We start from the raw sequence: 15,219 nt of genomic DNA, 5'->3' as shown, positions 1-15,219 counted from the left end.
AGGATATGGATGACGGATGGAGGCAACAGTGGAGAACTGAAGTAGATGGACCAAAAAGGTTTATTTTTCTTTACTTAGAAGATGTTCTTCAAAACACATTCACCCCAACCAAATACAAAAACAAACAGTAAATTACAAAAGAACATAAGGCCTATGAACCACGGGCTTAACCCCTTGCACCAACAGCAATACACAACTCTCTTACTTGCTGTGTGAGTGCCTATCTGCCCAAGTCTGCATACATTTGCATCAGTCAGCAACCCCCACTAGTGACCTAATACAAGCTTATATAGCAGTAACTCCGCCCTTCTGGCTACACCATACAGCCTCAACTATTCCAAGGTGCATTTCCCCCCAGAAATAACATCCAACATTAATACAAAAACATACAAGCCATACAAAACATTTTTTCTACTATAAATATCCATATGTTACAACTTAGAAAACATTTATCCCATTGCACAATAAAACACCCCTGTCAAGTTGGTTGTGCCCAAGGACTTCCACCTAGAACAGGGGTCGGCAACCTTAAACACTCAAAGAGCTATTTGGACCCGTTTCCCACAGAAAAAAAACACAGGGAGCCACAAAACCCTTTTGACATCTAAAATGAAGATAACACTGCATATATCGTTTTTTACCTTTATGGAAAGTATAGAAAAAACTGTAGTGTGTTGCATTTATGAAATCAATGAACTGCTACCGAGAAAACGAAATTTTATTTCTGCAGGCAAACAAAAATATTTTGAACAGTTTGAACTAACAAAAAAGACGCTGGGTTGAAGGTTACTTTCAAATAAAATGTTCAATGTCTAATTGAGTCCTCTTCGTATTCATGACATCAAAATTTTAACTTGCCGGCTGCAGCAAACCAAAAATGCCGTCTGCTTCTGTGTGTCGTCATCATTTAATCGCGTACTGGAGCGTGCAGTCAGCTGTCAACCTGAATAAAAAAAACACTATTTCACTGAACAATGTAAAATATATATTTGCAAAATAATAGCCAATTAAAATATTAAATTTACTTGCTTAATGTGACTTTTGCTCCTGAACCTCAGCGCACAGCGTCTCCACATCAGGGCTGTATGACGTCACCTTCATCTTCACACAGGACTGTAAGGTTTCGTCTGTAAGGCGTGAACCGTGGTTGTTTTTAATGTAGTTCATGTTGGAGAAGACCTGCTCACATATGTATGTGGATCCGAAGATCGACAAGACTCCAAATGCGTACTTTTTCATGTTTGTGTAAGTCACAAGTGTCGGAGATGGCATTCCACGTTTCAAACACAAGTTTGTCCGGCTTGGGAAGGTTTTCAATATCACTCCATTTGTGATTCTGAAAATGAATCTGTCCACATCTCATTAAATGTTCTGTTTTCTTCAGAAACTTTTCTTTTCTTGCATTTATCCATGTTTGCCTACCTGGGGTTGAAAAGCTTGATCTGAATTGAATGGAATTTTCAATTTCGCGCCGGCGGATTTCGCAAGTCGGCAGTTATGACGCATATTTTGAGCGACAAAAAAATTAAACACGGTTTATTTTAATGTTACAAGAGCATCATAATCTTAGAATTTAGAATTACATTTTTTTTAAAAAACTAACTAAAATAAATTTAAATTAAATATTTATTATTTATTTTCCAAATCTACAGGGAGCCGCAGCAGAGGGATGAAAGAGCCACTTGCGGCTCCGGAGCCGCGGGTTGCCGATCCCTGACCTAGAAATACCCTAAATGATTCACCCCATCTGGTTTGCAATACAAAGGTACCAAACACCACAGAATGCCCAACAGCTGAATGGTAAGAAAAAGGATTCCATAAGTGATTTTTGAAAACAATAAATGTATTTACTTTTAACAACCAAATGCATACGTGTCATACTTTTATAAAAAATTTTCATGTTAATAACAAAAAACAGATACCGGTAGGCCTTTCCCAGTACCCAATCTAGTTCAAACAAAAAATGTTAAGTGGAATACTGGACCAAAACAAGCAGTCTAGCAGCACAAGGTGAAATGCATGTGAACAGGCAACAAGAGCAACAAGGTTCAGCACTTCATTGATGGTATTTTGCTGGCATCTTACTGATTCCTTGCTACCAACATGCCTGTCACAGCTCACTATGTGACAGACACGTTACCTAACAGGACCAAACTCCGGGCTGCAGAGCGAAGATGGCGAAAATCCAAGGCTCGTTCGGGCCTGGATGCCTACAAACTACTCTTAGCTACTTTTCACTCTGCTGTCTCTTCAGTTAAAACTACCTTCTACCACAAAAAAAAAAAAAAAACCACACAGACTCTTTGCAACCTTCTTATCCATTCTGTGTCCTCTGCCAACTCCTTAAAAAGATATCCTACCCTTATACAGAACCTCACCATTGTTCCAGGTATAATACCGGTGTGGAGAAAATTTGTGCTTGTAAATTAATTTTCATGCCAACAGAACCTGTTTGTGAAAGGCTGACAACTGGTAACTTCCCTGTATTATAATTGCACATCATAAGGAATGAGATACTACCAATTTGGTCAAAAACTAATTTTAGGATGAAATTTCAGATGGAGGCATCAGTTCTCAGAAATTGTTTCATTTAGTTAATTTTAAGAGTCAAATTCACAGTAGTAAAGTCCAAGAAATCAAGCCCACCGTTCTTGTGAGCTGATAACAGACTTTCAGATATAGTTTACTCTGTTTTTCCATAGAAAATTGAAGAGCATCTTGTCTATTGTTTTAGCAGTTTTCCTGTCTAAATGTACTGGCGAGGCAACATAAGTGAACCTGGAAATACCTTCTGCTTTGGACCGAAGGACGTGGCCTTTTAAAGGCAGGTCCCTTTGTAACCAAAAAATTAAATTTGTTCTTTGTCTAGTTGATCCAGTGGATCCTTACTTTGCTGAATCTCTATATAATTTATTTTTTCTTTAACAAGAATGCCACTAATTGATGTTAAAGGACAATCCTTCCATGCAAGCAGCTCACATCAGTCTGCCAACTGACTTATAATAATACTTCTTCCCGCAATGGAAATGCCTTCTAGACTATATAACTTAATAAAATGACAATAGACTTGAGCAACAAGGAGAAAAGGTACACAGAGACTGGGCAACCCTGCATAATACCTCCTTTGGGAGGTGCCATGACTTAACTTGACAAAGCTGTTACCATTTGCATAGAGGGTTTTCATTGCTCTGCAGATGTAATTCCCAAATCCAAAAGTCTGTAAACAGTAAAAAAAAAATAAAGGGGTGCTCAATAGTATGAAAAGCCTTGTGGAAATCCAAAAACAATATAAAGCTATCATCTACAACAAAATCAGAATAATCAATAGGGTCTAGGACCAATCTTATATTATTGAACATATGCCTCTTACTAATAAACCCAGATTGATTTTCCTCAATAACCAAATCTAACACTTGTTTAAATCTTCTGGCAAACACAGTGGCAACAATTTTATAATCATTGTTAAGTGAACTAACTGGTCTCCAATTGTCAATAAAGAGCAAGTCTTTTTTAGGCTTAGGAATTGAACAGATTACACCTTGCATCATACTAGCAGCAAGAGCAGTTTGAGCGATGCTCTTTAAATAAACTTCAAACAAAAAAGGGTGTAATTAACTCAGTAAAGAGCTTATAAAATTCAGCTGTGATCCCATCATTGCCTGGTGACTTATTTTTAAGGCATTTAATGGCATCCATAATTTCCTCTACAGTAATTGGAAAGTCACACATCAGTGTTTGATCTTCACTAATGCAATTCAGTTGTGATATTTAGATAAGGCTGTATGTCATCATTTAACTTAGATTTGTACAGTGTGGAGTAATAGCTATAACAAAAGTTGGAAATTTTCTCTGGGCTACTGGTAACACTTTCCTCAATGTTCAACTGAAAAATAGGGTTAAGTTTGGCTTCTGACTTCTCAAGCTTGAAGAAGTACACATAAATTTGCTCCCCATGCCACAGCCACTTCTATTGAGACCTTATAAAAGCTCCCTCTAGTCTTGCTCTGTACATGAAATCCAATTTGCTCTGTAGCTCAGTTAACCTTAACCTCTCCTCTTCTGATAAACTCCCTGGCAGTAAGTGATCTCTGAAATAAGCTTCTCCTCTAAAACACATCTAGATTTGGCTAGAGAGCTGCTGTATTTTCTTAAATATTTGCTTATTTCAAACTTTAATAGCTCCCAGTTGGAACTAAACATACCATCCCTCTGGGCTTTATTCCAGTAATAAGTGATCAGCCTCTTCAGCATTGCTTTTACAGATTCATGTTTAAGCAGGGAACTGTTCAGCTTCCAGTAAGAAGCCCCTCTACTGTAAGATCTTCCAGCAAAGAAAAAAGATACCAATAAAGACAGCTTTGTAGTCAGTCAATGGTGTTGTCAAAATGTTAACTGTAATGCTATTTCTATCTAATGCCCCAGAAACAAGCCAGAAGCCCATATGTGATTGTATAGAGCCATCTTTGTTGCTCCAGGTGTATAACCTATCATTTACAAATTTCTCCCTCCATATGTCAGCAACATTAAATTTATCCATGGGAAGTTTTAAAGTAGATTTTAAGTGCGAGGGTTGACCTAGGGGCCATCTGTCCTTAGTTTCATCCAAGACAACACTAAAGTCTTCTTCTCTTAATATTTGGACAGCCAGTGTACAAGTCTCTTCTCCAAGAAATTAAATAAATGGTCACTTTTGTGTGCTGTTGACTGCATGTATATATATTAGTTATATATTAGTGACAACACACACCATTTATTTAGGGATATCAGGTACTACTTAGAGCTACTGCCTTTGGATCCAAACCAAAGGTTGCAGGTTTGATCCTCAGCTCAGACTTACCCTTCAGCAAGGTATTTAAATTGTTCCAGTAAAATTACCCAGATGTATAAATAGGTAAATAATTTTAAGCTTATCATACCTTAAGACTGTAATTCGATTTAGAGAAAAGCGTCAGTTAAATGAATAAATGTAAAGTATGTTATCCATTGGGGGGGGTGCGGTGGCGCAGCAGCTTCTTTGGCTGGGTCCCGCTCTGGGTCTGGGGTTTGAATTCTCCTTGGGGTACTCTGCGACGGACTGGCGTCCCGTGGGTGCGTCCCCCCCAGCCTTGCGCCCTGCGTTGCCGGGGTAGGCTCCGGTTTGCCACGTCCCCACTCGGGACGAGCTGTTTCAGACTCTCGTGTCTGTGTGTGTGTATCTCATCCATCTACCTATCGACAGTCGATTACTTTCGTTCGACGGTCTCGGCACTCTACTGGATGCCTTTTTCCCTGTGGGCGAACATGGCGGAGAAGGAAGGAGAACGAACAGCGCGAGACAGCGTGCTTCACAACGACAGCTACCAGAAAACATGCATATTTTGCAAGATTGTAAACAAAGAAGTAAAATCAGATTTGCTGCACTATGTAAGTACGAAGACGAGACGCTTTTACTACGACTCGAACGCATTGTTGTAGGGGAATAGGGTAGAGTGGGGTAAGATGAGCCAGTGGGTAAGTTGACCCACCTCCTGTACATTTTCTGTCGTGTGACGATTAATTTAGGAAGCTTGGATCATTTTTATCTGGCTGTAATGGATTGAAGCACATGGGAGAAGCCGGGAGTATTTTTTGACACCAAAAATCGTTTTTCCCTTGTCAAAGTAAATTTTCTGCATGGCATGCCAAGCAAGTTAGTCATGTCTAAGCAAGTTTAACCAGGTCTAAAACTATGTATCATACATGTAACATGGTGATTTGCTAATCCAAATCCATGTGGGTAACTTAGCTAAATATTAGCCTGAATTACTACTCTATGTATTTTCTTTTAACAAAATGATAGCTATATATATAAGTCAAAGTGAACCAAGTGCTTTGAAGTAAATTTGAAATGGAGCCGGTGTTTTAAACTTACCCCACCATAGGTAGTAATGTTAAGTCTTTGATAATGGTATTTAAATATAGTATTGCATAGCTTGTTTGGTTTGTCATATGTTAGACACTGTAGAAAAGCTATGATGCCAAGACCTACAAGGTAAAAACAAACTGGGGCTCAGCAACAACTGAAGAGGGAGAGGGCAGCCACTGATGTCAAGGGTGGAAAATTTATCAGGTCAGTGGCAAAAGACAGAAATATTGATAGATCCACTCTGTGGGGGTACATGATTAAAAAGAACAAGGTAAAGGAAGTAAAAACGGTAGGGTACAGTGGAACAGCAGAAGCAAAAAGGGTCTTCAGAGAGAAGATGATGAGGGCACTTGAAATCCATATCAAGAAGCTTGCTGACCAGTTTCATGGCCTTAGTACAAAGAAATGTCTCTGAACTGGCTTTGGAATTGGCAGAAACAACATTCCTGTCCCCAATAACTGGAAAGAGAAGGGTTTAGCAAATAGGGTGTGCAGAAAATGACATGATGTAGTAAGTCAGTATAGGCTAATTTGTATGTAGGTGAATACAAAATCACGATAGAATGATTTAGCATTTCTTTTTAGGTTGAGATTGGTTTAAGAATTTTATGGCATGCTACCATCTCTCCTGCCATTTGCCTGAAGCAACACCTTTGGAAAGGGCAGCTGCCTCCAATAAAACTACTGTCGGGAGTTCTTTGACAATCTGGCTAAAATGATGGACAGATGACAGAATTAATGTATTTGACTACATTAATAACTAATAATCAAAACTCAAGTATATTTATAACAAACTGGGATGTTTTCCCTACACATCCAAGTGTTTCACCAAGCAAGCCAGATTCACAACCCAAATACGTTGGATATGTTTCTCCTCCTGAAATTCTACCCTTACTCAAAAGTCAGCATCCCAGGGCACAAGCAAAATGAAAGCACATAAAAACAAGGATACTGACTAATACACCTGAAAAACAGGCAATAGAAATGGCTCAACAAGAGAGGAAAAATAAACAGAAGGGGAAAAATAAAGTATCAAAGAACAAGGAAAGCTCATGAGGAAACCAAAGAGGACAAATGCAGTGTACAGCAGCACTGAGGACAGTGATGTTTCTGTCCCACTTGATGACACTTCTGAGTATGAGAACTCTGAGGAGGAGAGAGGTGAACCTGAAATCTCAGATCTGTCAGTGAATTTATAATAGTCAATTCTGCAACCAAATGCAGGAACAACCGTTACATTGGCTTGGTTGAGAGCCTTGAGTTTGGCGAAGTGAGTGCAAGATTTTTGAGAAGAACCTGGGGTAGCACTGGTAGTGGAAAAACCCACTTTTGCATTAAAAAAAATGATGAGGCATCTTTCCCATTAAATGATGTGCTCATTAAGCTACCGCAACCGCAAAAGGCTGGAGGAACTGCAAGGAAGGAGCAACAATTCATATTTCCTCATAACCTTGCTAAATGGGATGTTGAATAGTTGTTTTTGTTGTGCAGTGGTCTTGAAGTTCTAACTGTGGCATGTTTATTTGTTTAAGTTCTGGTGGTTTGTTTTCACGAGTTCAAAATTGTGTAACTGCTTATTCATTAAATTATGCTTGAGTTTAAACTTAAAAAGTCTGATGGTCAACTTACCCAGTGACTTGGATCAACTTACCCCTGACCTGGGTACAGCTAAGCCACATGACCACTTTTTTTTTTTTTTTTTTTTTTTTTTTTTGAGAAGTCATATTTCTAAGGCTGTTTGCCATGGATGCATTCTTATTTTAGTTGATAGCACGCACACACACACACATTTTCAGAACCGCTTGTCCCATACGGGGTCACAGGGAACCGGAGCCTACCCGGCAACACAGGGCGTAAGGCCGGAGGGGGAGGGGACACACCCAGGACAGGACGCCAGGCCGTCGCAAGGTACCCCAAGCGGGACTCGAACCCCAGACCCACCGGAGAGCAGGACTGCGGTCCAACCCACTGCACCACCGCACCCCTAGTTGATAGCAGACATCCTGAAATATAAGTAGATGTTTTCATTTTACTTCTTTCTCATTTTTCCTTGCCTAGAGGACAAGATAAGTAAAAATGGGCTCATCTTACCCCAGTCATATGTATGAATTGTACACACTGTTGGGCACTCCAACAGTGTGTACAATTTACGAATGAAAAAGCTTGTAAAACATATCAAACATGACACTAGTGCCGTTGACATGCTGTGGCTATGGTCTAACATGCACCATATCACTCGTGTAATATTGTTTCGACAGGATGAAGATCTTTCTTGTTTTCGAGATATAAAACCGGGCGCCCCACACCACTACCTGGTGGTTCCCAGCAGACACATGGGAAACTGCAAATCCCTGCGGCAGGAGCACGTGCAGCTGGGTGAGATACAGTCCAAAACACAACACTGTCACCACCCAGCACGGATCTATCCTACTGCTGTAGTCTCAATTAGTTTTGAAGTAGGAGTACTTTGATTTTATCATCATCATTAATATTGTAGTGCCCCCCAGTGGAACACAGGTTCAAAACATATGCTTTGTACTAAAAGTTTACTGTACAGGCAGTTCCCGGGTTATGAATGTCCGACTTATGTACAATCCATAGTTACAAACCACCCCCTTACTGACTGGAAGTTATTTTTTTTGTCATGCTTAAGTAACAATCAATAACTTCATTAGTAAGCCTTTTATATACAAAATTGGAGTTACATACAATGGTTTGTAATAACAAATGGGTGCTACTTTGCAACCCGCATCAAAACATTGCGCGTCTGTGGCGGTTTGTCGGCTCGTTGGTGGAGTGCGTAAGCCCGAGGTAGGACAGACTTCATTCTTTTCATTTGGACCATCCTGCCATTAACGGTGTCTTGTGTGTTACTGTATTTGGTTTTAATTTTTTTGTTTTTACCCTCCTAACTGTGGCACCAAAGTGTAAATGTGATGCAAGTGATGGTGATGCATCCAAGAAAAGGGAAACGATGACAACTGAAACTAAAGTGGAAATAATAAACGATCGGAAAAAGGTGAAACGCCATCGCACATTGGATAAGCGAACATTAGTCTCTTTAATGTTTTGCATGCGCACGCACACTCTCTCGCTCTCTCTTATAAATACTGTAGTTGTCACAACCACACCCCACACCTCAACCAGCAGTTTCATTTCTTAAACACTTCTTAACCTCGTCCCAGTTGCGGGATCTCACTCCTCACTGCGTTTTCAAACCTACCTCGCTTTAGTCTTCAAAGTCCTGTCCCTTTTTGTTCCCCAGTTCTGTTTCACATCTCTTTGATAATGACAGCCTGCCATGTCCCTTGACCATGATTTCAGATCCTCCCCTCTTGTTAGTTCGCCGATCGATCGACCATTCGCCTGTCCCCGACCATGACACCACATCTAGTTCTTTGATTCTGAATAAATGATCCTGCACTTGGATCCAGTCTCCTGTGTCCTCTGTTCATCATGACAGTAGTAACATTTATTATCTCTTTCTATGACTCTCTATTATAAATACTGTAGTTACATTTATTATTATTGTTATCATTATCATCATTACATTGTATTATTATTACTATATTGTCATATTAAAGATGTTTTAGTGTATCCGGAAGTGTTTCTTTAATGTTTTTGATGCATTGAAAAGTACACGATATAGTAAGACAAACTGATGTTAGCTGACCATACGTAACTGTTCTAATTTACGTTAAAATCCGACTTAGACAGACTGAGATCACGGAACTCATTTGTAACCCAGGGACTGCCTTTACATGGCTTCACTAGTAAAAGATTTGTGCATTATCGCGTAGAAGCAACTGTTCACAGCATTCGCATCAGTACGGTTATGATACTATGAATAATAGTGTGTGTATAGCTGATGACTTACTACATACAGGTATCTGCCCATCTGCATAACATTTAGTCATTTAGCTGACACTTTCCTCCAAAGCAACTTAGAATGTTAAGGTTACAGTTATTACAGTTACAAGCATTTTCCCATTTATATAGCTGGGTAATTTCTTATTGGAGTAATTTAGGGTAAGTACCTTGCTTAAGGGCACTACAGTCAAAGGTGGGGATCAAACCTGTGACCTTTGGATCCAAAGGCAGCAACTTTAACCCAAAACAGATTTTTAGGGAGGAAATTGGATCATCCAGAGAAGATGGAAATTCCCTTACAGACTGAGGTGGATTCGAACCCACAGGTCAGGAGCTGTGAATCACCAACGCTACCCACTGTGACTCTGTACTGCCTCAATAATTACACTCAATGGAGCTGTGTTGAAATATTATGGGGAATGTTTAGGGTAGCTTGAGTGTTGGGACATTGTCATATCCCAGATGGACTGTCTGAAATCATGCTGTGTTCTTAAACATTTGGGTCTGAACATACAGTTTTAGGAGCATGGCTGTATCAAAACAACAGCAGTTGAAGTTATTTCACCAGTTGGGAATCCCTGGGAATGATATGTGAGTTGATGGATCATGTTTGTTGCTGTCTGTCACCAGTGGAGAAGATGGTGGAATTGGGGAAGACCATGCTGAAGAACAATAACGTAATGGACCTTGAGGATGTCAGGTACGGCCACTTGCTGCTCAGATTCGCTACCAAGGATGTCACTCGAGGATTCTGATGGTTTTTTTTTTTTTTTTTTTGCTTACCATCTGTTTTAATCCAAAGCATCCTATGTAGCTTGTGATTTTACATTTGGCCATTTAAGGCTCTAGACATTTGTTGTGATGCAGGAGCCATTTTAATAAAACAGTGGGTAGCAGGTAGTGTAGTGGTTTGTCACTGCCTTGAAAATAAAGGACCCAGGTTTCAGTCATCCTTCCTGCTGGCAAGGTGCATACCCTGAATTGGTCCAGTAAAACAAAGTTGAGCTGTATAAATTGGTAAAATGTCGTGTTACTATACAAATCTAATACTGTAAGCTGCTTTAAAGAAAAGTATCAGATAAATGAGTACATATCTAACAATTGCCCAAGCACAAGCAAAAAATTACTCACTATATGAAATGTCTGTCAGATACCTCATAAGAGGGTAAAAGGGTACCTGCATAAAAGGGTAACTCAACCCTAAGGATATCTGGTGAAGGTTTGACATCAGATCCACTTTATTATAGCTATGCAAAGGGGGTAACATGACCTTTCTCTATCCTATGAGGGATGACAGGTTGTCTTTCTCTGGTTTAGGTGTGTAGAGAAAGCTGAAAGATGATGCTTTACAAGGGTGAGATACAGATGGACTGGTGTGTTTGCAGGCTGGGATTCCACTGGCCGCCGTTTTGCTCTGTCACACACCTGCACCTGCACGTGCTGGCGCCTGCCAGCCAGATGGGCTTCATGTCCCGCCTTGTCTACAGACCAGATTCATACTGGTTCATCACGGTAAGGAGCAGTGTCTTTTTTTTTTTGTTTTGTTATGGTGAGATTATTTGGAATACAGTATTGTTATTGTCAGCCTTTGGATAGTTGCTAGTCCTTCCTGTTTTGTCATAATTTTTCAGAATTTCAACACTGAGTACAAAACTTCAGATTTTTTTGTTGCTAAATTCAGCTTTCAAGAAAAATAAAGAAATAATAAAAAAAATCACCACACACCATCACTATCCACACACTTCTCTCCAATCCGTCTAATCAGCCATTTGTACAGATACTTGCTTCTGGGCATGACCATCATACTTGCCCCAGGTGATTGCTTTGCAAAAGCTCAGATTCCTGCATGAGCTTGCAAACTTTTGCTGCCATGCCTAATAACTTTTTCTTAAAAAATTAGTTTTGCAGAAGTTTTCTGTGAAATACAAAGACGAGTTCGCATTTATAGATGTTTCTAGGCAAGGACAAGAGTTTGCAAAACATGCAGATGTGACATAAACATTATGCATGGTGGAAAACATGAGATAAGTTTACATGAAAAAATTATCAAGCGTTTGCAGAACGTGACCAGGGAGGAAGCCCCAAAAACTACACCGAAAATCTTTTTTGGGTTTTTCAGGGAAAACGGTTCTCAGTATAACCAAAGCAGAGATTACACCCTGTACTTCAGCAATGTAAAGCTATATAACAATACAGGCAGTCCCCGGGTTACGAACGAGTTCTGTGTCCTCTGTCTTTAAGTCGAATTTTGACATAGGTTGGAACAGTTAGGTATGGTGGGTATCTAACGTCAGTTTGTCAGCTGATTGTCTTAGTATATCGTGACACTTTGGATACACTAAAACATCTTTAATTTAACAATACAGTAATAATACAATGTAATGTAATGATGATGATAATACATGTAACTACAGTATTTATAATAGAGACATAGAAAGAGATAAAGAGATAATGTTACTACTGTAATGATAACAGAGGACATGGAGGAAGCTGGGCCCAAGTGCAGAATCATTTATTCAGAATCAATGGACTAGACGTGTTCTCGAGGACGGGTATGGGTGAATGGTCGGTTGATCGGAACAGAAGCAAGGATCCGAAATTGTGGTCGAGGGACAAAGTGGGCAGTTGTTTTCAAAGAGACTTGAGGTAGGTTTGAGAATGGGGGGGGTTTGTCTGGAGTGAGATTCCGCAACTGGGAAGAAATGTCTTTTGTAGCCGAGTGCTCTCAGAGAGACAGAAAGACAGAGAGAGTGAGTGTGCATACAATGTTTTGATGCTCTTCGCAAATTAGCACCTGTTTATTATTAAGAACCATTGGCCCCGTATGGGACAAGCGGTTCAGAAAATGTGTGTGTGTGTGTGTGTGTGTTTATATACAGTAACTTTTTTTTTTTAATATAATATGCTTAATTATGAAGTTTTCATTTGATTGTTACTTAAGGGTGACAAAAATCAACTTCTGGTCAGTAAGGACCAAATTGAGATCTGCTTTGTGCACATTGCACATGCTCTGCTTTTAGTGGCCATAGCCCAAAACTCTGCTGTTTCACAGTATACTGGAAGTCCAAACCCTGAGCCGTACACATTCTCAGTGGCCTGCAGCACCAACATCTTCAGAAAGTGTTTAGCCCAAACACCAGAGTCTGACATGGGAGAGCTCATCTCCAGGCCACACTCACCCTTCATTGCATCAGTTTCATGTCATGTTTTGGGTAAATGAGTTTATATCAGTGAGCACAGCTGATGAGGTGGAGGACTTCTATAGTGAACAGTTGAGTTTTTCCCCTATATTGGCTAAGCAGAGCAAACAAGCTTTTGAGGAGGATACTTACCATAGAGAAGAGCCCCTGCTGACTCTGACAATCGTTTGTGTCCCTGCACAAGGCTGATCAACTGATCCAGCGGCTGAACTCCATGAGCAGCGATTCAGCGCAGTGAGGGCCATTGGACAGAGCCGACTGAGCCTGAATCTGACTCCATCTAAACACTGAATATTTTCATTTTCAACTCAATGCACTTTTCAGACTGTAATCACTTAACTACTGAAATTGGTTATGATGGATTCCTGTTTACAAAGGTCTGGAAATCAACTCAAAATGAAGAATAACCAAGTACATTATTGTCCAGTGACTGCAGCTCATTACAGTTACACTCTTTGACCTGAATCATTAACATACATGTCAGAAGTGTGAAAAATCTGCAGGTCCTGTGTCATTGTTCAATTTAAACTGGAATTATAACTCCCTGGATTTACCCCAATGACCTTTACATTTGGCTCAGTTGTGCGAGTTACTGAGGGTGCTAAAAGTCATATGCTGAACTAATTGAGATTCAAAGCTATTTGCCATTGAGATATTCAATGTTAAATACTATAATGAAACTGCAGTGTCTGTCCTGCCAGACACTGCACAGTTATGATAAGACTGAGATTTATAGACAATGTTTTACAGCACTCTGTCACCAGTGGATCATTGCATGGACAAATTTGTGGCATATAAGTAGTTAACATACAAGCCAGTGATGCTTAGGAGCATTAATGCATTGTGTAAAGTGGCTTGATGTTTTTAACTTGACTGTGGTTTCTAATTCCTTGCTTGTGCATTGAAGATGATTTTCTGCTACTGAAATAAATATTGTATAAATACTCAGTATACAATTGGTGTAATGGAACTGTTCTGTTCCGGTTCCCCGTATAGTATTCTGATCCTTGGAAGATTATGTGAACTAAGATCTCAGCATTAACAAATTTCAATGATGTTACTGTTTAACATGGAAAAATATGTTTGGATGAAGTTTTTATTCACAATCCATTTATTTTTTATTATTACAAAATCCATTTACTCATTCTTCCATCTATCAGTTCAATTCATTTTATAGAGTGCTCTTCTCATGCAGTGACACAGAGTGCTTGAACTTAGACATAAGGAAAATATCCATTTTCCATAACTTCTTATTCAGTGCAGAGTCCAGATAGAATGACAGAAAATTAACAGCTTTCATTTCTGTAATCCAAAAACATTAATTTTTATTTAATAACAAGTAGCGTGTGAACAATGACAGCTATTGTAACAGTCTAGCAGTACAGCTGTTGGGTTATATATGCAAAAGAAAACAACAGCTTTCCTGGCAGCCCACTGCTTATTAGTACAAGTGTGGACTGAGGAACCCTGGCCCCAGCTGTTAAAATATGTCACAATCCTCAGCTACAACTTGAGTTCCTTGACTTGTTGTATGTATAACAGGTAGTGGCCATTATATGAAAATTGAAAGCACATGATTTCAGCATCATAGCAAAACACCATTTGCTTTACGTTGAGCCTGAGTCTCTGTTTTCTAGTATAAAATCAGTTATGTTTGTGTGTTCCTATTATCACTTCAACCATTTATAAAATATACCTTTGATGACTAGTTTGATTTTGTTACAAACCCATTAAACCTGAATTTGCAGAAGGTTAAGCTTAAGCAGGAGTTTCATCACAAAGCACAATGGACCTTAAGCTGTCAGGCAGAAAGCAGTACCATTCAATACACCAAACTCCACTCACTACAGTGGAACACCAGTCACACAGCTGTCATGGTTAGAAGTTTAAACTCCACTTACAAGTGTAACTGTTCATACACAGTTGTAAATGTGCAGAAACCAGTAATGCACTTTGAATCTTTACAATGCCGCTTGAAAGTATGTGAACTCTACAGGGATGCTCATTATTCTTGTATAAAATATTAAACTTATAAAATGAATAAATGGTTGATTCACACACCTGATTGTACTTGCCCGCTTGGTTTAACCAATGCAACTTGGGGTTCACGTATTTTTTTGCACCTGCACTACTAGAGTTTTTCCATTAAATGCTTGATTTCCAATCATCCTATTCTTCAGTATGATGCTCCAGCAGGCCATCCGAGATCTTAAAGACGATGATGGCATTTACATCTGCTTCCTCATTGATGGCAGCCTATTCAAT

The 15,219-nt window shown here is 39.4% G+C and overlaps 1 protein-coding gene across 1 annotated transcript; it reads left to right on the top strand.

Moving 5' to 3' along the window:
• Nucleotides 1–5,092: 5,092 nt before the first annotated feature.
• On the top strand, nt 5,093–14,956 carry LOC108935704 (histidine triad nucleotide-binding protein 3-like). The gene is made up of 5 exons (XM_018754515.2): nt 5,093–5,403; nt 8,143–8,260; nt 10,385–10,454; nt 11,140–11,266; nt 13,139–14,956. The coding sequence occupies exons 1-5, from the start codon at nt 5,257–5,259 to the stop codon at nt 13,190–13,192; spliced, it is 516 nt and encodes a 171-aa protein (XP_018610031.1). The 5' UTR covers nt 5,093–5,256; the 3' UTR covers nt 13,193–14,956.
• Nucleotides 14,957–15,219: the final 263 nt, after the last annotated feature.

This window comes from Scleropages formosus, chromosome 8 (assembly GCF_900964775.1).
Source record: "Scleropages formosus chromosome 8, fSclFor1.1, whole genome shotgun sequence".
In the NCBI taxonomy this organism is placed as follows: domain Eukaryota; kingdom Metazoa; phylum Chordata; class Actinopteri; order Osteoglossiformes; family Osteoglossidae; genus Scleropages; species Scleropages formosus.
Note: the sequence above shows the minus strand (reverse complement) of the source record. Positions and strands in the feature narration are given on the sequence as shown.